We start from the raw sequence: 22500 nt of genomic DNA, 5'->3' as shown, positions 1-22500 counted from the left end.
AAATAGCACGCCTAGGTTCCTAACTGATGAAGAAGAATTGACAGAGCAACCATCAAGTCTTAGACAGTGTTCTAGGTTATTACAAGCGGAGTTTTTAGGTCCTATAATTAACACCTCTGTTTTTTCAGAATTTAGCAGTAAGAAATTACTCGTCATCCAGTTTTTTATATCGACTATGCATTCCATTCGTTTTTCAAATTGGTGTGTTTCACCGGGCCGCGAAGAAATATAGAGCTGAGTATCATCAGCATAACAGTGAAAGCTAACACCATGTTTCCTGATGATATCTCCCAAGGGTAACATATAAAGCGTGAAGAGTAGCGGCCCTAGTACTGAGCCTTGAGGTACTCCATACTGCACTTGTGATCGATAGGATACATCTTCATTCACTGCTACGAACTGATGGCGGTCATATAAGTACGATTTAAACCATGCTAATGCACTTCCACTGATGCCAACAAAGTGTTCAAGTCTATGCAAAAGAATGTTGTGGTCAATTGTGTCAAACGCAGCACTAAGATCCAATAAAACTAATAGAGAGATACACCCACGATCAGATGATAAGAGCAGATCATTTGTAACTCTAAGAAGAGCAGTCTCAGTACTATGATACGGTCTAAATCCTGACTGGAAATCCTCACAGATACCATTTTTCTCTAAGAAGGAATATAATTGTGAGGATACCACCTTTTCTAGTATCTTGGACAGAAAAGGGAGATTCGAGATTGGTCTATAATTAACTAGTTCTTTGGGGTCAAGTTGCGTTTTTTTGATGAGAGGCTTAATAACAGCCAGTTTGAAGGTTTTGCGGACATGTGCTAATGACAATGAGGAATTAATAATAGTCAGAAGAGGATCTATGACTTCTGAAAGCACCTCTTTCAGGAGCTTAGATGGTATAGGTTCTAACATACATGTTGTTGGTTTAGATGATTTAATAAGTTTATACAATTCTTCCTCTCCTATGGTAGAGAATGAGTGGAACTGTTCCTCAGGGGGTCTATAGTGCACTGTCTGATGTGATACTGTAGCTGACGGCTGAATGGTTGCAATTTTATCTCTAATAGTATCGATTTTAGAAGTAAAGTAGTTCATAAAGTCATTACTGCTGTGGTGTTGGGAAATGTCAACACTTGTTGAGGCTTTATTTTCCGTTAATTTAGCCACTGTATTGAATAAATACCTGGGGTTATGTTTGTTTTCTTCTAAAAGAGAAGAAAAGTAATCGGATCTAGCAGTTTTTAATGCTTTTCTGTAGGATATGTTACTTTCCCGCCAAGCAATACGAAATACCTCTAGTTTTGTTTTCCTCCAGCTGCGCTCCATTTTTCGGGCTGCTCTCTTTAGGGTGCGAGTATGCTCATTATACCATGGTGTCAAACTGTTTTCCTTAACCTTCCTTAAGCGTAAAGGAGCAACTTTATTTAAAGTGCTAGAAAAGAGAGAGTCCATAGTTTCTGTTACATCATCAAGTTGTTCTGAGGTTTTGGATATGCTAAGGAATTTGGATACATCAGGAAGATAACTTAAAAAGTCTTTTGTGGTAGAGGTGATGGTTCTTCCATACTTGTAACAAGAAGTAGAATTTACAATTTTGGCTATATGAAGTTTGCACAGAACTAAATAATGATCTGAGATATCATCACTTGGCTGAATAATTTCAACACCATCAACATCAATTCCATGTGACAGTATTAAATCTAGAGTATGATTTCGACAATGAGTAGGTCCTGAAACGTGTTGTCTAACACCAATAGAGTTCAGAATGTCTATAAATGCTGATCCCAATGCATCGTTTTCATTATCAACATGGATATTAAAATCACCAACTATTAAAACTTTATCTGCAGCCAGAACTAACTCGGATGTAAAATCACCAACTAAAACACACACTATCATACTCACACACACACACACACACACTATAATACTCACACACACACACACACTATAATACTCACACACACACACACACTATAATACTCACACACACACACACACACTATAATACTCACACACTCACACACACACTCACACACACTCACACACACACACACACACACACACTATCATACTCAAACACACACTCACACACACACACACACACTCACACACACACACACACACACACACACACACACATTATATATAGTATTATAGTGTGTGTGTGTGTGTGTGTTTGTGTGTGAGTATTATAGTGTGTGTGTGTGCGTGTTTGTGTGTGAGAATTATAGTGTGTGTGTGTGTGTGTGTGTGTGTGTGTGTGTGTGTGTGAGTGTGTGTGTGTGTGTGTGTGTGTGTGTGAGTATTATAGTGTGTGTGTGTGTGTGTGTGTGTGTGTGTGTGTGTGTGTGTGTGTGTGTGTGTGTGTGTGTGAGTGTGTGTGAGTGTGTGTGTGTGTGTGTGTGTGAGTATTATAGTGTGTGTGTGTGTGTGTGTGTGTGTGTGTGTGTGTGTGTGTGTGTGTGTGTGTGTGTGTGTGTGTGTGTGTGTGTGTGTGTGTGTGTGTATAATATGGTTGCTGCATTTTTACTATAATAAAAACTATGGCTAATTTTCTTAAGGAATTTGTATTTGTCTGTACTTTCTTTTTCTTTGTGGTTTGATGTTTTGTACTTTCATAAAAAAGAAAGAAATCAGAAAAAAAGATTCACAACCTTCTCTGAAGTTCTGTAATCTGCTTACTAATAATGTAGAAGAAATAACATTTAAACTAATTGACGGATGTTCTGCGACTAAAGTCAGATATTGTCATTCCTCTGAAGAAGACTTCATTAATTTGTTTTGGCAGTGCACGTACACAAAGAAAGTTCATTCAATCTTATTTTAGAAGTGACTTTTTGTTTTAAAGATGCTTTCTTTGGATTATTTGAATATTTAAAAGAGAATATAGAGAAAAAAAACTGCGACATGATCCGATTGGAGCACTTCAAATCATTTTGCAACACAACTGTTTAAACTGATTCTCAATTTTTTATTTATTTATTTTGTTAGTGAATCAAGTTTGAATCAATCAGAACAGATTCAGTGTAAATGACTCGCTCAATTGAATCGGTTCATCTGTTCCTCAGCTTTAGTCTCTCCAGTCATCAGTCACTATTGAAACACTCCATTAATATGACGAGCTGAAGCTCAAAATACATGTGAGATGGAAACATTGCACTATGATGGAGCTCGAATCTTCAGTCACTACATTTGAAATAGATTGGGCTGCAGTTCAGTGGCTGACAGTTTCTCATACCACTGAAGTCAATGTTCAGTTGTTCATTGTTCAGTGATTTAAGTTATTAGTCACATTTCTTAAACACTAAACACAGCAAAATGAGCATAATCTCTATATCACACAACTTCAAATAAACTATTTTGTTAAATGTTTTAAAGATATTTTTTTCTCCATACATGCAAAGACTACGTTGTTTGGCTCACACGTTCAAACAATGTGATGGATTATTTCTTTTGAAGATTCATGAAGATGAAGATTCAACATGATCTTTAAAAAAAAGTCTTAAATAAGAGACAGAATTGACTGAGACTCCAAACAAATGCTGTGTGTGTGTCTTAAAGATTTCTGGTCAAACACGAGGTCTTTCTTTTACGGCTCTCTGAGATGTTTGTGTGTTTTAGCAGGAGTTTACATTCTGTTGCTATGGAATTTCTGCTAAAAAAAAACCTATAGAAACCATCACAGAAATTCTGGTTTCACTACAAATACCATTACCAACATTACAAACCATCAACTTTTAACCATTAAAAACTGTTTCCCTGTAGTGGGACTTATTCCATTATAACAAGCAACCAACAGAAGGCTATCAGTTAATTTGGTATTATGTCACAATTTTGACCATGATTTTGACTTTTTGTAAAATGATTTTGACTTCTTGATTTCGACTTTTGTGTCTTGATTTCAACTTTTTGTATCATGATTTTCACTTTTGTGTCATGATTTCGACTTTTTGTGTCATGATTTTGTCTATGTCATAATTTGATTCTGTGTCATGATTTTGACCCTGTGTCATGATTTAGACTTTTGTATCATGATTTTGACTTTTTATGACATGATTTCAATTCTGTGTCATCATTTTGACTTTTTGTGTCATAATTTAGACATTTGCGTCATGATTTTGACTCAGTAGGCCTACATCACAATTGACACAACACTTCTGAAATACATAACATGAAGAAATGTGAAGAACACATTTGGGAACATCTTTTAAAGAAGTATAAATGTGGATGTGATCGAATCCCTACAGAAGAACACTTAGAGAAATGACCAGCATTTCAATCTGACGCTCGTGACGCCGCATTTTATATTTAACATACTTTTTTGTCTAAGGGGTTTTTTTTTAATTGTAGATATCTCTATGTTTGCTAGAAAAAAAATCCACACAACATAGCTACTACAGAAAGAAGCAACCTCCTTTTTCTTCCTCTCCTAATGCAGCACAGCTAAAACAGTGTGATGGGGAAACTATCAGTGTCCCTGCAGCACAGAAGCAGTCATCAGTAGCACAGATGTATATTTTTTAGAAATAGACAACAATACACTGTATGGGTCACAATTATACATTTCTCTTTTATGACAAAAATCATTAGGATATTAAGTAAAGATCATGTTCCTTGAAGATATTTTGTAAATGTCCTACCATAAATATATTAATACTTAATTTTTGATTAGTAATATGCATTGCTAAGAGCTTAATTTGGACAACTTTAAAGATGATTTTCTCAATATTTCGATTTTTTTGCTCCCTCAGATTATAGATTTTCCAATAGTTGTATCTCAGACAAATATTGTCCTCCTCACACACCACACATCAATGGAAAGGATTTATTCAAAACCAATGGACACTTATAACTGGTTTTGTCGTCCAGGGTCACATATATTGTTTTGCTACTGACTGAACGTTGGATCAAGATCATATTTCTTCTGTGAGGGAAAAAAAGGAAAAATAAAAAGTTTGGCAACAGGTTGGACTACATTTCCCAGAATTCCCCTTCTCCTGCAGACATGAGGGAGAGTCTCTTTAAACTCGGAGTTAATTTCTCACATTGCACGATGCCACTGTGATATAACGCGTGTTTTCCTCTTTATTCAGTCGCTAATCGCTGTTATAAGCGTCAGTTTAGCGCTGAGGAACTCAATCAGGGCTTGTTTACACATGCGACGGGCGTCTATGTCAAGTTCCTGACTGCTCGCTGAAGCAGCACGATGGGATTTTCCACAGATATAAATTCTATTTAATCATATAATGTCGTTTAGCAGGTTATATTTGTTCAAATCGATGATAGTGATTAGTTTGTGTCGGGTCAACGCAGGCAGTCCGCTGGATACCTATTCAGCAAGGAGGGGCGGTGACCGAGAGCACATGCCTTTGCTCTGAGCTTCGCCATTGGTCGTTTAGGGGGCCCTAGCGCATATCCTGCTTTGTGATTGGCGGGCGCGGCTGTCCGTCAGTCTCGGTCCATGCTGCGTATATAAGCGCGCGGGTCTGCTGTGCCACAGCGCGAGATGGAGTAGCGCGAGCTCACGTAGTCTTCAGTAATCGAGAGCGAAAAGTCTGTTTTTAATCGTCACTATTTCAGAGTGTACATCTCATATTTACAGTAGCTCAGTGAGTGCTTTATTTAGTGTGACATGCGAGGGATTTTTGTGTGATTTCGCGCGCATATTTACTCCGCGCGAGAAAGGCGGAGAAACGAACGCGCTCAGTAGTGTATGTGTGTGTGTGTGTGTGAGAGAGAGAGAGAGAGAGAGAGAGAGAGAGAGAGGGGGGGGGGGTGCGCAAAGTAAGTGTGTGTTTGTGTCGGATAGGGGCGGGAGGGAGATTTACAGTAATATACTCGCAATATTCATGATCTTTACGGTATATCCTCCTAGGGGCGTGGTTATTCAAATTAGCTGGGCGTGGCGTTCCTAGTTGAGTGACAGATGTAACACGTGGGTCACAGGCACACTAATGCACCAAAGACTACACTGACTAGTCAAGTAAGTATGAAGATTTAAAAATTAATTAAAAATGTGGTCAAGTGTAGATCTGAAATGTCTTTTATAACTTTTTGTTAATTGTATACCTTGTGTCGTGTTATTAGCGTCTGATGGATGTGTGCCGTGATGTCTGTTCAGAGTGAGCTTCCAGCCGCTGACGGGGTGAGTTTGCACACCCGTCTTCGGCCCATCGACATCCAGGATGAGGTCCGTGCTAGCATGGTGCTGTCCGAACTAGCCGCCAATCATGACAGCCTTCAGGATGAGCCGATCAGAATCGGCCTGCAGTCGCGAGTCGAGACACAGACGCAGAGACTGAGCAATCGGCGCTACACTGTGAGCGTAGGCTTCAAACACCCGAGTCTCGCTAAACGCAGACGCCGTGCAAACTCTGAATGTGACCCGGTTCTGCCCTCCAACTTCCTGATGGGCGGGAACATTTTTGACCCACTGAATCTCAACAGCCTGTTGGACGAGGAGGTCAGTAAGGTGCTCAACGCCCAGACGCCCAAATCCTCGCCCCTTCCCAGGAAAAGCAGAGACCCAGTGGAGATCCTGATTCCCAAAGACATCACCGATCCTCTGAATCTGAGCGGACGCGGCGGAGACGGAGCTGCGGGTGTGTTAGTGTCGCCTCTGAAGATCCGGCGAAGACATCGCAACCGACACCATCCTGCAGCGAACGCTGAGCCATCTGACAGTGAGAGGTCAAAGGTCATCGACGGGTCGGGCGTGGCTGTTAGTTCAGACAAGCCTGTAAAGGAGGCACCGTGTTCTTACGAACTCAACACGTCAATCAACTGCCGTGATGAACTGGTGCCGCTCATTCTCCCGCGGCGACGGTCACACCCTTCATCGTTAAGCTCCGCCCCCCAGACGCAGCCATCCAAACACAGGAAGCGCAGACAAACCAACAGCCATTCGGACCGCCTGTCCATCACTCCGACTAAGCAGACGGTCGCACACAGCCAGGCCTTCCACACTCCTGTTGTGGGCGGAGTCAGAGGAGCTCCGCCTCCGGGGGCGGGGAAAACCCTGCACAAGACACCCCGCACATTCCAGTATGGAAGCTACAGCCGTTACTATGGTTACCGCACGCCGTCACCGAGTGCAGACCCTCGCCTGGCCGTGTTCAGACCCGAGTGGTTCTGTGGGAAGAAGGTCCTGGATGTGGGCTGCAGCACTGGTCATGTGACCCTCGCCATTGCTGGACACTGGAGCCCCGAGCGTGTGCTGGGCGTCGACATCGATGGAGCGCTGGTGCGCCTCGCCCGGCAGAACCTGCGCTACTTCCTGTCCGAGATGACGGGGTCGAGTGGTGGGCTGCCGGGGGAGCGGTCAGAGGTCAGAGGTCAGATGGGGTTGGCGCCTCTGATGGGCCTGGAGCTGGAGTGCGGTCAGGAGGCGTTACGCAGGTTTCCTGTGTCTTTCACACGCTTCCGTGGACCTATCGCTGCTCCTCCCATAATGCCTCACACCCCCGGCCTGTTCCCCAGCAACATCTACTTCCTGAAGGTGACGTGTGCGTGTTTGTGTGTGTGAGAGAGAGAGAGACTGATTATTTCGATTGCCAAACGTTTGGTGCATCTCTAGTTGTTTTACTCTATGATTGAGAAATTTAAAGTATGTTATAGACTTTTCATTAAGATCCCAAAGAATCACATCAACTTGTGGAGAATGAGCATCTGATGACCCCTTTAAACCTGTTGATGATCGTGTGTGTGTGTGTGTGTTCAGGGTGACTATGTTCCGGACAGTGACGAGGCTGTGATGTCTCAGTGTGCCGAGTATGATGTAATTCTGTGTCTGAATTTGACAAAGTGGGTTCATCTGAACTACGGTGACGCTGGAATCCAGAGACTGTTTCAGCGCATCTACAGACACCTGTTACCTGGAGGAGTACTGATCCTCGAACCCCAGCCCTGGAGCTCCTACAGCCGGCGGAAGAGACTCACGGTAACACACACACACACACACACACACTGGAGCTCCTACAGCCGGCGGAAGAGACTCACGGTAACACACACACACACACACACACACACACACACTGGAGCTCCTACAGCCGGCGCAAGAGACTCACGGTAACACACACACACACACACACACACACACACTGGAGCTCCTACAGCCGGCGCAAGAGACTCACGGTAACACACACACACACACACACACACTGGAGCTCTTACAGCCGGCGCAAGAGACTCAAGGTAACACACACACACACACACACACACACACTGGAGCTCCTACAGCCGGCGCAAGAGACTCACGGTAACACACACACACACTGGAGCTCCTACAGCCGGCACAAGAGACTCACGGTAACACACACACACACACTGGAGCTCCTACAGCCAGCGCAAGAGACTCACGGTAACACACACACACACACACACACACTGGAGCTCCTACAGCCGACGCAAGAGACTCACGGTAACACTCACACACACACACACACACACTGGAGCTCCTACAGCCAGCGCAAGAGACTCACGGTAACACACACACACACACACACACACTGGAGCTCCTACAGACGGCGCAAGAGACTCACGGTAACAACCACACACACACACACACACACACTGGAGCTCCTACAGCCGGCGCAGGAGACTCACGGTAACACACACACACACACTGAAGCTCCTACAGCCGGCGCAAGAGACTCACGGTAACACACACACACACTGAAGCTCCTACAGCCGGCGCAAGAGACTCACGGTAACACACACACACACACACACTGGAGCTCCTACAGCCGGCACAAGAGACTCACGGTAACACACACACACACACACACTGGAGCTCCTACAGCCGGCGCAAGAGACTCCCGGTAACACACACACATACACACACTGGAGCTCCTACAGCCGGCGCAAGAGACTCACGGTAACACACACACACACACACACACACACTGGAGCTCCTACAGCCGGCGCAAGAGACTCACGGTAACACACACACACACACACACACACTGGAGCTCCTACAGCCGGCGCAAGAGACTCACGGTAACACACACACACACACACTGGAGCTCCTACAGCCGGCGCAAGAGACTCACGGTAACACACACACACACACACACACACTGGAGTTCCTACAGCCGGCACAAGAGACTCCCGGTAACACACACACACACACACACACACACTGGAGCTCCTACAGCCGGCGCAAGAGACTCACGGTAACACACACACACACACTGGAGCTCCTACAGCCGGCGCAAGAGACTCACGGTAACACACACACACACACACTGGAGCTCCTACAACCGGCACAAGAGACTCACGGTAACACACACACACACACACACACTGGAGCTCCTACAGCCGGCACAAGAGAATCCCGGTAACACACACGCATACACACACACTGGAGCTCCTACAGCCGGCGCAAGAGACTCACGGTAACACACACACACACACACACACTGGAGCTCCTACAGCCGGCGCAAGAGACTCACGGTAACACACACACACACACACACACACTGGAGCTCCTACAGCCGGCGCAAGAGACTCACGGTAACACACACACACACACACACACACTGGAGCTCCTACAGCCGGCGCAAGAGACTCACGGTAACACACACACACACACACACACTGGAGCTCCTACAGCCGGCGCAAGAGACTCACGGTAACACACACACACACACACACACACTGGAGCTCCTACAGCCGGCGCAAGAGACTCACGGTAACACACACACACACACACTGGAGCTCCTACAGCCGGCACAAGAGACTCACGGTAACACACACACACACACACACACACACACACTGGTGCTCCTACAGCCGGCGCAAGAGACTCACGGTAACACACACACACACACACACACACTGGAGCTCCTACAGCCGGCACAAGAGAATCCCGGTAACACACACGCATACACACACACTGGAGCTCCTACAGCCGGCGCAAGAGACTCACGGTAACACACACACACTGGAGCTCATACAGCCAGCGCAAGAGACTCACGGTAACACACACACACACACACACACACTGGAGCTCCTACAGCCGGCGCAAGAGACTCACGGTAACACACACACACACACACACACACTGGAGCTCCTACAGCCGGCGCAAGAGACTCACGGTAACACACACACACACACACACACTGGAGCTCCTACAGCCGGCACAAGAGACTCACGGTAACACACACACACACTGGAGCTCCTACATCCGGCGCAAGAGACTCACGGTAACACACACACACACACACTGAAGCTCCTACAGCCGGCGCAAGAGACTCACGGTAACACACACACACACTGGAGCTCCTACAGCCGGCGCAAGAGACTCACGGTAACACACACACACACACACACACACACTGGAGCTCCTACAGCCAGCGCAAGAGACTCCCGGTAACACACACACACACACACACACACTGGAGCTCCTACAGCCGGCGCAAGAGACTCACGGTAACACACACACACACACATTGGAGCTCCTACAGCCGGCGAAAGAGACTCACGGTAACACACACACACACTGGAGCTCCTACAGCCGGCACAAGAGACTCACGGTAACACACACACACTGGAGCTCCTACAGCCGGCGCAAGAGACTCCCGGTAACACACACACACACACACACACACTGGAGCTCCTACAGCCGGCGCAAGAGACTCACGGTAACACACACACACTGGAGCTCCTACAGCCGGCGCAAGAGACTCACGGTAACACACACACACTGGAGCTCCTACAGCCGGCGCAAGAGACTCCCGGTAACACACACACACACACACACACACTGGAGCTCCTACAGCCGGCGCAAGAGACTCACGATAACACACACACACACTGGAGCTCCTACAGCCGGCACAAGAGACTCACGGTAACACACACACACGCACACACACTGGAGCTCCTACAGCCGCCGCAAGACTTTTAGTTTTTAATTCGTGCTCAAATGATGATTTTGCAAATGCTTGTGTGTTCTTCAGTGACCTTTGACCCTGATGTATAACAGCAGCTCATTCGGTTTGTGTGTGTGTGTGTGTGTGTGTGTGCAGGAGGTGACGTACAGGAACTACAGGAGCATCAGACTGAAGCCGGATCAGTTCAGCTCTTTCCTGATGGATGAGGTGGGCTTCAGCAGCTACGAGCTGATCGGGACGCCTCACAGCAGCTCTAACGGTACACACACACACACACTCTCTCTCTCTGTCTTTCTGTCTGTCTGTCTCTCTCTCACTGCACACACACACACTCACACACACTCTCTGCACACACACACTCTCTCTCACACACAAGCACTATATTGCCAAACCTTTTGGACACCCCCTTCTTTAGAACAGAAAAAGTCACTTCAGAACAGTTGCAACAAAGATAGAAACATAATTCATGTATTTTCAAATTGTATTTCCATCTCCGCTGCAGCAGTTTTGGATGTTTGTAAAATGAACGCACCTGTATGTAAAGGTCTCTGGTGTTTGGTGATGAGTTTTCGGCTCAAGGTCTGCATTCAAAGTCACAGCAAGGGTCCTCCACACTGACTCAGTCAATAATTTCTTCTTGAACTGTGCCTTCTACACAGAGACATTGTCATGAAGAGGGTCCTGTCCAAACTGTTGCACACAATTCCCTAGAATATCATTATATTTCTTAAACATTCAGTTTGCACTTATGAAAAACATTGAAGTAGTCAAACTGGCTCATTAGAAGAGGGGTGCCAATACTTTTGGCAATATGTATTGTGTATACACTCAACCCTAACACTGATCTGGATTTATGAAATGGTCACATGTTTGATTCAGTTTTGGTTTCTCATTCAGGACTTCAGAGGTCGATTTACCTGTTCCATAAAGGCCCCGCCTCCAACAGGAAGTGAGTCTCAGAAAGCGTTGGAATCCTCATATGATCTTCTGATTTGAACACAAACACATGTGGTTTTGTAGCGTTAAGCTTCTAAGGTTTATTTCTTCCTGTGCCCTGCGGAGGCTGGGCTGGACTACTTCCTGTTTGCTCAGTCTTAACGGTCTGAACATCAGAGTTTGCTGCAGCAGACTGCTTGACCTCTGACCTCAGGCGGGTCATTATTGTTGTACTGGTGTGTGATGCTGACTGAGCTTCATATCTGATGTGTCTGGTCTGAGTGTGAATAAATCTGATGTGTTTCTCATCTCTGAAATATGTTTTTTTTTCTACCCTAGAAAAAAGTTTGATAATGAATGACGGATCTCTCCATGATCTTTCTTTATGTATTTCATGAATTCTGAATGACTCCGATATTTTGTATAATTGTTTTAACCCCCCTGGAGCCATGTGAGGCACTGTTTATGATGGATGGATGTGTTTTATTGGACTTCTAATGGACTATTTAAAAATTAAAGCCATTATAAAGCTTGGAAGAGCCAGGACATTTTTTTTTATACAACTCTGATTGGATTTGACTTGATGGTGAGTAAAGCATGGGCTACTTTTATTTTTGGGTGAACTATCCCTTTAATTCTGCAAAGTTCATCAATTATGAAACAAATTCAGCTGTAAAGCAGGAGATAATCATAATTGGGATCAAACGTCTGGCAATCAATTGGTCCATTGTTTAAAAATAGCTGCATGACCATTTAATGAGTTTTTATTTCTAAAGATAAACACTAGCTGGCCTATACAACCTGTTTGAAGACCGTGTGTGTGTCACCAGGAGAGGGCAGCAGAGCTGTCACACACACACACACACTCCTGCAGATGTGATTCCCCGTGATACAGAAATAAATGTGATTGAGACATGGACACGGTTTACTAACCCAACCTTCAAGGGATGGGGTCACATTTATTAAACGTGTTATGACTTGTGAACAGAATGAGAAATCTTCGACAAACTCGGATCACTTACGGAAGAGCTGAATCTGAGGTCATGTGAATAAAGTGGTGAAGCTTGGACAATTGTTGGCACTAGAAGAGAGGGGGAAAAAAACATAAAATGGCCATAACTATGCAACCATTTGTCCTATTGACATGAAAACTGGTCTGCGCTATCTTGGGCCAAAGTGCCACAAGTGTCTATAAGGACATCTGCGTATCTTAAAAAACATGGCCACCATAGCCGATGAATTTTGAGCACCTATTAGACAAGGTCAGGGGGCCTACAGATCTGTGAGAAGTTTGAAAGAAATCAGCCACTGGCAGATGATATCGCATTTTTTCAATGGTGTAAGTGATAGTACACCGCACTGTTTTTTGCACAATATTCATATCATACGATAAACCTCCTCATTCTTAACAACTTTGCCTCAAGAACCACTGCTGTCAATCAAAGCGCTTTTTAAATGATTGAGAAAATAGGAAAAATTTTCAATCAATTTGGGAAAAGACTGCAGTACAATTCTCTAGACTCTCTAGGTCAATTTTCATTAAAAAAAATGTTGAAATGTACTGTTAGGGAACCTTTAACGGGGTCATTTAGAAAATGGGCCTGTCCAAATATACCCAAAAGCTTATAAAGTCTAAACCAAAACTTGACTAAACCTGGTGAGCACATGGGACAGGTGCTTCTAAACAAGACTGCAACGGTTTAGGAAGATAGGACCACAGCTGGTGCTATAACAGTCATAAGCATTAAAAGCATATTTCTATGGTAAATTACCTGGATTTTCCAAAAATCATTTTAAATAATTGATTTGGCTTGTTACAGGCTTGATAAATAGTATATCATTTCTTTTTTCATATGTGCTTATAAGCCTAAAAGCGCATGATCACTGAGTGTTGAGTGTGTTTGTCCTTTAGTCACGAGTGATTCCTCTGTAGCTCCACTGAGAGATCAGCTAAACCCTGAGACAGATCTACTGAGCACAGTCCTTCACACACACACTGGGCTTGATTGACAGATGGCCAGGTTGAACTACATTTCCCAGCAGGCCATTGGGCCAGAGCTCAAAGCCCTAAAGAGGTTTAAGTTCAGAGGATCATACGACAGCTGGACACGGAAACAGAGCAGAGAGAGCTACAGCAGACATGCCTCTCAAACGAGAAGGTGAGACACGTCCAGCTCTGAGTGTGTGTGTGTGTGTGTGTGTGTGAGTGTGTGTGTGTGTGTGTGTGTGTGACAGAGAGCGGTCTCTGTGATGCTCTATGATGTGCTGTTGGCATGTCTGTCATATTCAGGGTTACAGTAACACACATTACACACTGTTACATGTGTGTGTTTAACGCTGTGTGTGTGTGTGTCAGATACAGAGCGAGCGCTGCAGGCGATGGAAGCCTGTCAATCAGCAGGTGATGAAGGTTTCAGGAGTCGTGCTGAAAGACTCTTGACCATCTTTCAGAGTGACCTGTTTCAGGCTTTGCTGGGTGAGTAAAACACACACACACACTCTCACACTCACACATACATTTAAACTCACTCGCTCACACACGCGCACACACACACACACACACACACACATATAAACTCACACACTCTCACACTCACACACACATTTAAACTCACTCGCTCACACACTCACACACACGCGCGCACACACACGCACACACACACACACACACACACACATATAAACTCACACACTCTCACACTCACACACACATATAAACTCACTCACTCACTCACACACACACACACACACACACACACGCACACACACACACACACACACACTCACACTCACACCTACATATAAACTCACTCACTCACTCACACACACTCACACACTCTCACACTCACACACACATATAAACTCACTCACTCACTCACTCACACACACTCACACACTCACACACACACACTCACACACTCACACACACACACACACTCACACCTACATATAAACTCACTCACTCACTCACTGACTCACTCACTCACACACACTCACACACACATATAAACTCACTCACTCACTCACACACTCACACACACTCACACACTCACACACACACACTCACACACTCACACACACACACACTCACACTCACACCTACATATAAACTCACTCACCCACACACTCCCACACACTAATCAGCGGCGAGTGACAGTGTGAACTCTATATTTAGTGTGTAATCTGTCATTGGGAGATTTACATATGTGACATCATCAGATTAGAGAGGTCACTGGAGGCGGAGCTTGGCAGGTCAGCAGCATGTGATTGGTCGCTGAGGATGAAAGGAGCTGTCAGTCAGCATCAGGATTCCCTGCTGGCAGACAAGACGCTTTTAATTCACACACAGACACACACTGATCATAACAACACACTGAGATGTATTTAAAAGATCAGTTCATAATCCTCTAAAACTACATCTACATTTACATTTAATCTTTTTGCAGACACATTTATCCAAAGCGATTCTTCTTAAAGAGGCAAACAAACAGAGAAAGTGCTTGTAAAACCAAGTTTTAGGCATTGTTCAAATAAGCTAGAAAGAGAATAAATAAAGTTATTTAGCCTAGAAATAACCAGGGCCTGGACAATCTGCATCTGCAATGTGGTATTTGAAGGTCAGCTGGTCATCAAAGATTACACCCAAGATTTCTGACCGAAGTTCATGGGATAATTGTAGAAGAACCTAGCTGGATGGTGAAATCATACTGTAGAGTTGGAGCAGCAGGGAAGACGAGAAGCTCAGTCTTTGACAGGTTGAGCTGTAGGTGATGTTTTTTTCATCCATGCCGAGATGTCCGCCAGGCAGCCTGAGATCTGTGCAGCTACTGTTGGATCATCTGGTTGAAATGAGAGATAGAGCTGTGTGTCATCAGCATAGCAATGGTAGAAGAAGCCATGTGCCTGTATGATGGGACCCAGTGATGTCGTGTATATGGAGAAGAGGAGGGGTCCCAGAACTGATCCCTGAGGAACCCCGTGACAAGTTGAAGTGTTTTGGATACCTTGCCTCCCAGAGCCACCCTGAAAGACCTATCAGTAAGATATGATTCAAACCAGTGAAGTGGAATCCCTGTGATGTCCAGTGATGAGAGGGCAGACAGGAGCATCTGATGATTGACCGTGTCAAAAGCAGCAGATAGATCCAGCAGAATAAGAACTGATGATTTTTAATCAGCTTTTTCAATCCGCAGTGTTTCCGTGTCTGACAGTAGCCCAGTCTCAGTTGAATGGCCGCTCCTGAAACCTGACTGGTTAGCATCCAGTTTGTTGTTCTGTGAGAGAAACAATGATATCTAGTTGAAAACAACTCTTTCGAGGGTTTTCGCTATGAATGGAAGGAGAGAGACAGGTCTGCAGCTATCTGTAAGTGAAGTGTTTAATGAAGGTTTTTAGAGCGGTGGGTTACCCGAGTCTGCTTGAATGCAGTGGGGAAGGTGCCTGTGAGGAGAGATGTGTTGATGATGTGTGTGAGTGCTGGTAAAAGTGTAGGAGAGATTGCTTGGAGGAGGTGTGAGGGGATTGGGTCTGGAGGGCATGTTGTAGGACGGTAGGAATTTGGGATACTTCTGAACAGAAAGATGAAAGAAAATTTGATACTTCTGCCTCAGTGAGGGGAAAGGTATTCAGTGTCACATGATCTAGAAATCATTCTAATATGCTGATTTGCTGCTGTTTCAACACTGATAATAATCAGAAATGTTTCTTGAACATTAAATCATTATATTATTCTGATTTCTAAAGATCATGTGACACTGAAGACTGGAGGAATGATGCTGAAAATACAGCGAAGCATCACAGAAATAAATTACACTTTAACACAGATTCACACAGAAAACAGATGTTTTACATTAGAATAATATTTCACTGATTTTACTGTATTTTTGACCAAATAAAAGCTTGATTATTCCAATCTTTTGGCTGGCAGTGTGTTTTTGATAATTAAATATGTGTGTTTCTTTCACAGATATTCAGGAGTTTTATGAGCTGACAGTGTTTGAGAATCAGACATTCACACCGGGACTGGTGAGTGTGTGTGTGTGTCAAAGTCAATGTCACCTTTATTTATATAGCGCTTTAAACAAAATACATTGCGTCAAAGCAACTGAACAACATTCAATAGGAAAACAATAATGAAAAAATGATAGTTAAAGGCAGTTCATCATTGAATTCAGTTATGTCATCTCTGTTCAATTAAATAGTGTCTGTGCATTTATTTGCAATCAAGTCAACGATATCGCTGTAGATGAAGTGACCCCAACTAAGCAAGCCAGAGGCGACAGCGGCAAGGAACCGAAACTCCATCGGTGACAGAATGGAGAAAAAATCCTTGGGAGAAACCAGGCTCAGTTGTGGGGGGCAGTTCTCCTCTGACCAGACGAAACCAGTAGTTCAATTCCAGACTGCAGCAAAGTCAGATTGTGCAGAAGAATCATCTGTTTCCTGTGGTCTTGTCCTGGTGCTCCTCTGAGACAAGGTCTTTACAGGGGATCTGTATCTGGGGCTCTAGTTGTCCTGGTCTCCGCTGTCTTTCAGGGATGTAGAGGTCCTTTCTAGGTGCTGATCCAGCATCTGGTCTGGATACGTACTGGATCCGGGTGACTGCAGTGACCCTCTGATCTGGACACAGACTGGATCTGGTGGCCACGGTGACCTCGGAACAAGAGAGAAACAGACAAATATTAGCGTAGATGCCATTCTTCTAATGATGTAGCAAGTACATAGGGTGTTATGGGAAGTGTTTCCGGTTCCGGTTTACCTAATTAATGCAGCCTAAAAATCCTTTAACGGATATGGATAATAAAAGCATATTAGTATGTTATGTGTAAGCCAGGTTAAAGAGATGGGTCTTTAATCTAGATTTAAACTGCAAGAGTGTGTCTGCCTCCCGAACAATGTTAGGTAGGTTATTCCAGAGTTTAGGCGCCAAATAGGAAAAGGATCTGCCGCCCGCAGTTGATTTTGATATTCTAGGTATTATCAAATTGCCTGAGTTTTGAGAACGTAGCGGACGTAGAGGATTATAATGTAAAAGGAGCTCATTCAAATACTGAGGTGCTAAACCATTCAGGGCTTTATAGTTAATAAGCAATATTTTAAAATCTATGCGATGCTTGATAGGGAGCCAGTGCAGTGTTGACAGGACCGGGCTAATATGGTCATACTTCCTGGTTCTAGTAAGAACTCTTGCTGCTGCATTTTGGACTAGCTGTAGTTTGTTTACTAAGCGTGCAGAACAACCACCCAATAAAGCATTACAATAATCTAACCTTGAGGTCATAAAAGCATGGATTAACATTTCTGCATTTGACATTGAGAGCATAGACCGTAATTTAGATATATTTTTGAGATGGAAAAATGCAGTTTTACAAATGCTAGAAACGTGGCTTTCTAAGGAAAGATTGCGATCAAGTAGCACACCTAGGTTCCTAACTGATGACGAAGAATTGACAGAGCAACCATCAAGTCTTAGACAGTGTTCTAGGTTATTACAAGCAGAGTTTTTAGGTCCTATAATTAACTGCTCTGTTTTTTCAGAATTTAGCAGTAAGAAATTACTCGTCATCCAGTTTTTTATATCGACTATGCAATCCATTAGTTTTTCAAATTGGTGTGTTTCACCGGGCCACCGAGCTGAGTATCATCAGCATAACAGTGAAAGCTAACACCATGTTTCCTGATGATATCTCCCAAGGGTAACATATAAAGCGTGAAGAGTAGCGGCCCTAGTATTGAGCCTTGAGGTACTCCATACTGCACTTGTGATCGATAGGATACATCTTCATTCACTGCTACGAACTGATGGCGGTCATATAAGTACGATTTAAACCATGCTAATGCACTTCCACTGATGCCAACAAAGTGTTCAAGTCTATGCAAAAGAATGTTGTGGTCAATTGTGTCAAACACAGCACTAAGATCCAATAAAACTAATAGAGAGATACACCCACGATCAGATGATCAGAGCAGATCATTTGTAACTCTAAGGAGAGCAGTCTCAGTACTATGATACGGTCTAAATCCTGACTGGAAATCCTCACATATACCATTTTTCTCTAAGAAGGAATATAATTGTGAGGATACCACCTTTTCTAGTATCTTGGACAGAAAAGGGAGATTCGAGATTGGTCTATAATTAACTAGTTCTTTGGGGTCAAGTTGTGGTTTTTTGATGAGAGGCTTAATAACAGCCAGTTTGAAGGTTTTGCGGACATGTGCTAATGACAATGAGGAATTAATAATAGTCAGAAGAGGATCTATGACTTCTGGAAGCACCTCTTTCAGGAGCTTAGATGGTATAGGGTCTAACATACATGTTGTTGGTTTAGATGATTTAACAAGTTTATACAATTCTTCCTCTCCTATGGTAGAGAATGAGTGGAACTGTTCCTCAGGGGGTCTATAGTGCACTGTCTGATGTGATGCTGTAGCTGACGGCTGAATGGTTGCAATTTTATCTCTAATACTATCGATTTTAGAAGTAAAGTAGTTCATAAAGTCATTACTGCTGTGGTGTTGGGAAATGTCAACACTTGTTGAGGCTTTATTTTTCGTTAATTTAGCCACTGTATTGAATAAATACCTGGGGTTATGTTTGTTTTCTTCTAAAAGAGAAGAAAAGTAATAGGATCTAGCAGTTTTTAATGCTTTTCTGTAGGGTAGGTTACTTTCCCGCCAAGCAATACGAAATACCTCTAGTTTTGTTTTCCTCCAGCTGCACTCCATTTTTCGGGCTGCTCTCTTTAGGGTGCGAGTACGCTCATTATATCATTATGTGTGTGTGTGTGTGAGAGAGAGACAGAATGAGTGTGTGTGTGTGTGTGTGTGTGTGTGTGTGTGTGTGTGTGTGTGTGTGTGTGTGTGTGTGTGTGTGTGTGTGAATCACAGCTGAAGTCTAACTGGAGTACAGTATAATTTTAAAGAATGATTCAAGAGCATCTGCAAAACACTTAAGGCCTGTTCACATTAAGAATCATAACTATGACCATAACATTAACTGCTACAATAATTACTTAACTATAATGATAATAGCATTAACTGTAGTGATAGTTATAATGGTTACTACAGTTAATGGGTTAGGTCACCCAAAAATGAAAATTACTCACCCTGAAGTCATCCTAGGTGTATATGACTTTCTTCTTTCAGATGAATTCAGTCAAAATAATATAAAAAAATTGTCTTTGATCAGTCCGAGAGAAGTTTAATAAAAAGCACATCCATTAAATAAACGTGTTTCACACATCTCTGGGGGGTGAACAAAGGGGGTCGATTCCCAGGGAACACACATACTGGTAAAAATAACTAAATAAATGTTAGCCTGAATGCACTGTATGTAGCGTTGGATAAAAGCATCTGCTAAATGCATAATGTAAATGTGAGCACAAGCTAGACTAAAGTGATTATTACGTTTTGAATATGGATATTTTTCTTACAAAAACACATAGATTCACTACAGAAGGACTTTGTTAACCCCCGGAGCTCTGTGAGATACTTTTTATTATGGATGCACTTTTTATTAAACTTCTCTCAGACTGATGCACTTCAACACCTGCTGAGTGCCATTAAACAGCTTGAAAGATCAAAGACAGTTTTTAATATAACTCTGACTGGATTCATCTGAGAGAAGAAAAGACCTAGGATGACTTCAGGGAGAGTAATTTATGGGCTAATTTTCATTTTTGGCTGAACTAACCCTTTACGTTAAAGCTGCAGTCCATAACGTTTTTGTTTAAAATAATCCGAAATCATTTGAGCAAGTACATAACCAGGCAGTGTTCAAAACTATCATCTTACTTTAGCTCGATTCACAACGGTCATCTTATAATAATGTTTTCTAGTGTGAGGATCCTGCAGAAGACCAATCGTTTATAGCCTTTTCTCACAGCAGCTGGAGTAATTTAACTGATCATTTTGATGGCGGATTGTAATCCAGACAGTATTATACGTTTATGAAAAAATGTGAATGAAATTAGATTATATTCCAGTTTTCAATGTGCTTCTGATTACAGATAACCTGGGATTACACACGATCTGTATTTGAAAGAAAACCAGTTCTAAGGAAGAATAATTAGCTTTTGGCTAATGGCTCCTCTGTGCTATTAAAGCTTTGGTGTGAACGTCACTAGAGTTAGAACGTTATTGTTATTGTTTTTGGTGTGAACGGGTCTTTTATATCTTCACACAGAACAGAACACAGATGTATTGTAGGAAAGGAAAGGTCTAAAGAAGACAGATGTTGCGTCTCGATTCACAAACTCATGAACGGTTCTCTTCTGTGTTATTCTGTAGTATAAACATCATGATCCCGTGTGTATGACAACACGATATAGTGCTCTTCAGATACCTGCGTGATACCCTTAATTAAACAAAACAAACATGGACACTTCATGCACTGAACGGTCTCTGCTTTCTTTACCTAACAGAAACAACACTGTTTTCTAACTGTATAATTGTTACATTAATCTCATTTATAATCTACAAGGGCTTCACAAGTCTGAGACAGTAATGAAACGCTTCTGTTTTTCATGCCTAATCTAATTGAATATATCTTTTTTCTATTTTGTCAACATAATCATCTGATTGTAAAGTCTCAGTATTTGGAGTTTAATGATCTGATGATGATCTGAGATGATCATGATCTAGAAATCAGGGCTCGACACTCAGGATTTTTCCACTGACCAGTGGCTCAGATTTTTACTTGCATGCTACAGTAATGTTCAGAAATCCAGCAGGAGCCAGATAAAGAAAACAGCGAGTGCAAGGCTCCTAAAGTCTCTTGAATGGTTGAATTGTTCTTGTGTTTGTCTGTTAAAACGCAAGAAGACGTGAAAGAGAACTCCATTCAAGGCACATTGTCAGAGTTCAGTCCTCAAATAAGAATGCGTTGCTTAAGCGTGACGCCAAAGCATTTTGATAGGAAAGGATGACAAAATTAAGAAAATTTAAAAAACAAGAACGAAAGAAACAACTGCTCCACATGACAACAGCCTCTCACAGTATCCATGGCAACTGCTCTACAGTTGCTAGAGCAACAACAGTTGTCTACCATGGCAATAGTAGTCACCCACCATCACTCTTGGTGCCTCAGCCCCCCCACACGTCTGTCTCTCCGGCGCGAGCTGTGAGACGGAGAGAGAGAGAGAGAGAGAGAGAGAGCGGAGGCTCGAGCAGCGGAGGTAGGGAGCGGGGAGGGGTAGGGTGTGTGTGTGTGTGTGGGGGGGGGGGGGGTTGACAGCGCTTCCGTCGCCCCTCAGTCCTGACATGGACTGCCTGTGTATAGTGACCACTAAGGTAAGACCGCTGCAGCCCGCGCGCGCGCGCGTGTGTATGTGTGTGTGAGTGAGTGAGTGTGTGTGTGCGCGCGACGGTTCTAAATACCGCAGCGTTCTCACGCGCACGCGTGCGTTCAGCGCCGCCGTCTCAAGCTCTCCTCTCATTTACAACTGAGTGTGTGTGTGTGTGTGTGTTTGTGTGTGTGTGTGTGTGTGTGTGTGTGTGTGTGTGAGTGTGAGTGTGTGTGTTTGTGTGTGTGTGTGTGTGTGTGTGTGTGTGTGTGTGTGTGTGTGTGTGTGAGAGTTCTGCTGCTCTCCAAACTGTTTCTGAAGAACAAGTCGGTTTGTGTGTGTGTGTGTTCATTAGAAGCATGTTGATGACGTGCTGTTACGGAGTA

General features: G+C 43.6%; 2 protein-coding genes across 3 annotated transcripts in view; both read left to right on the top strand.

Moving 5' to 3' along the window:
• Nucleotides 1–6084: 6084 nt before the first annotated feature.
• On the top strand, nt 6085–12148 carry LOC132118632 (7SK snRNA methylphosphate capping enzyme-like). The gene is made up of 4 exons (XM_059528600.1): nt 6085–7501; nt 7724–7942; nt 11031–11154; nt 11793–12148. The coding sequence occupies exons 1-4, from the start codon at nt 6101–6103 to the stop codon at nt 11846–11848; spliced, it is 1800 nt and encodes a 599-aa protein (XP_059384583.1). The 5' UTR covers nt 6085–6100; the 3' UTR covers nt 11849–12148.
• A 1715-nt stretch (nt 12149–13863) lies between these two features.
• Nucleotides 13864–22500, top strand: part of LOC132118630 (disks large homolog 4) — a 63795-nt gene continuing 55158 nt past the window's right edge. Inside the window, exons 1-3 of one of the 2 annotated variants that reach the window (XM_059528592.1) lie at nt 13864–13990; nt 14188–14307; nt 16798–16856. In XM_059528592.1, coding sequence (XP_059384575.1) covers nt 13972–13990; nt 14188–14307; nt 16798–16856 — 198 coding nt within the window. In that variant the 5' untranslated portion in view covers nt 13864–13971. Of the gene's footprint in view, nt 13991–14187; nt 14308–16797; nt 16857–22057; nt 22122–22500 lie in introns of those variants that run through there. The other variant, XM_059528593.1, reaches the window with a different exon arrangement.

The sequence above is a fragment of the Carassius carassius genome, chromosome 37 (assembly GCF_963082965.1).
Source record: "Carassius carassius chromosome 37, fCarCar2.1, whole genome shotgun sequence".
NCBI classification, from domain to species: domain Eukaryota; kingdom Metazoa; phylum Chordata; class Actinopteri; order Cypriniformes; family Cyprinidae; genus Carassius; species Carassius carassius.
The sequence above is the reverse complement of the archived record's forward strand: the minus strand, read 5'-3'. Positions and strand labels throughout refer to the sequence as shown.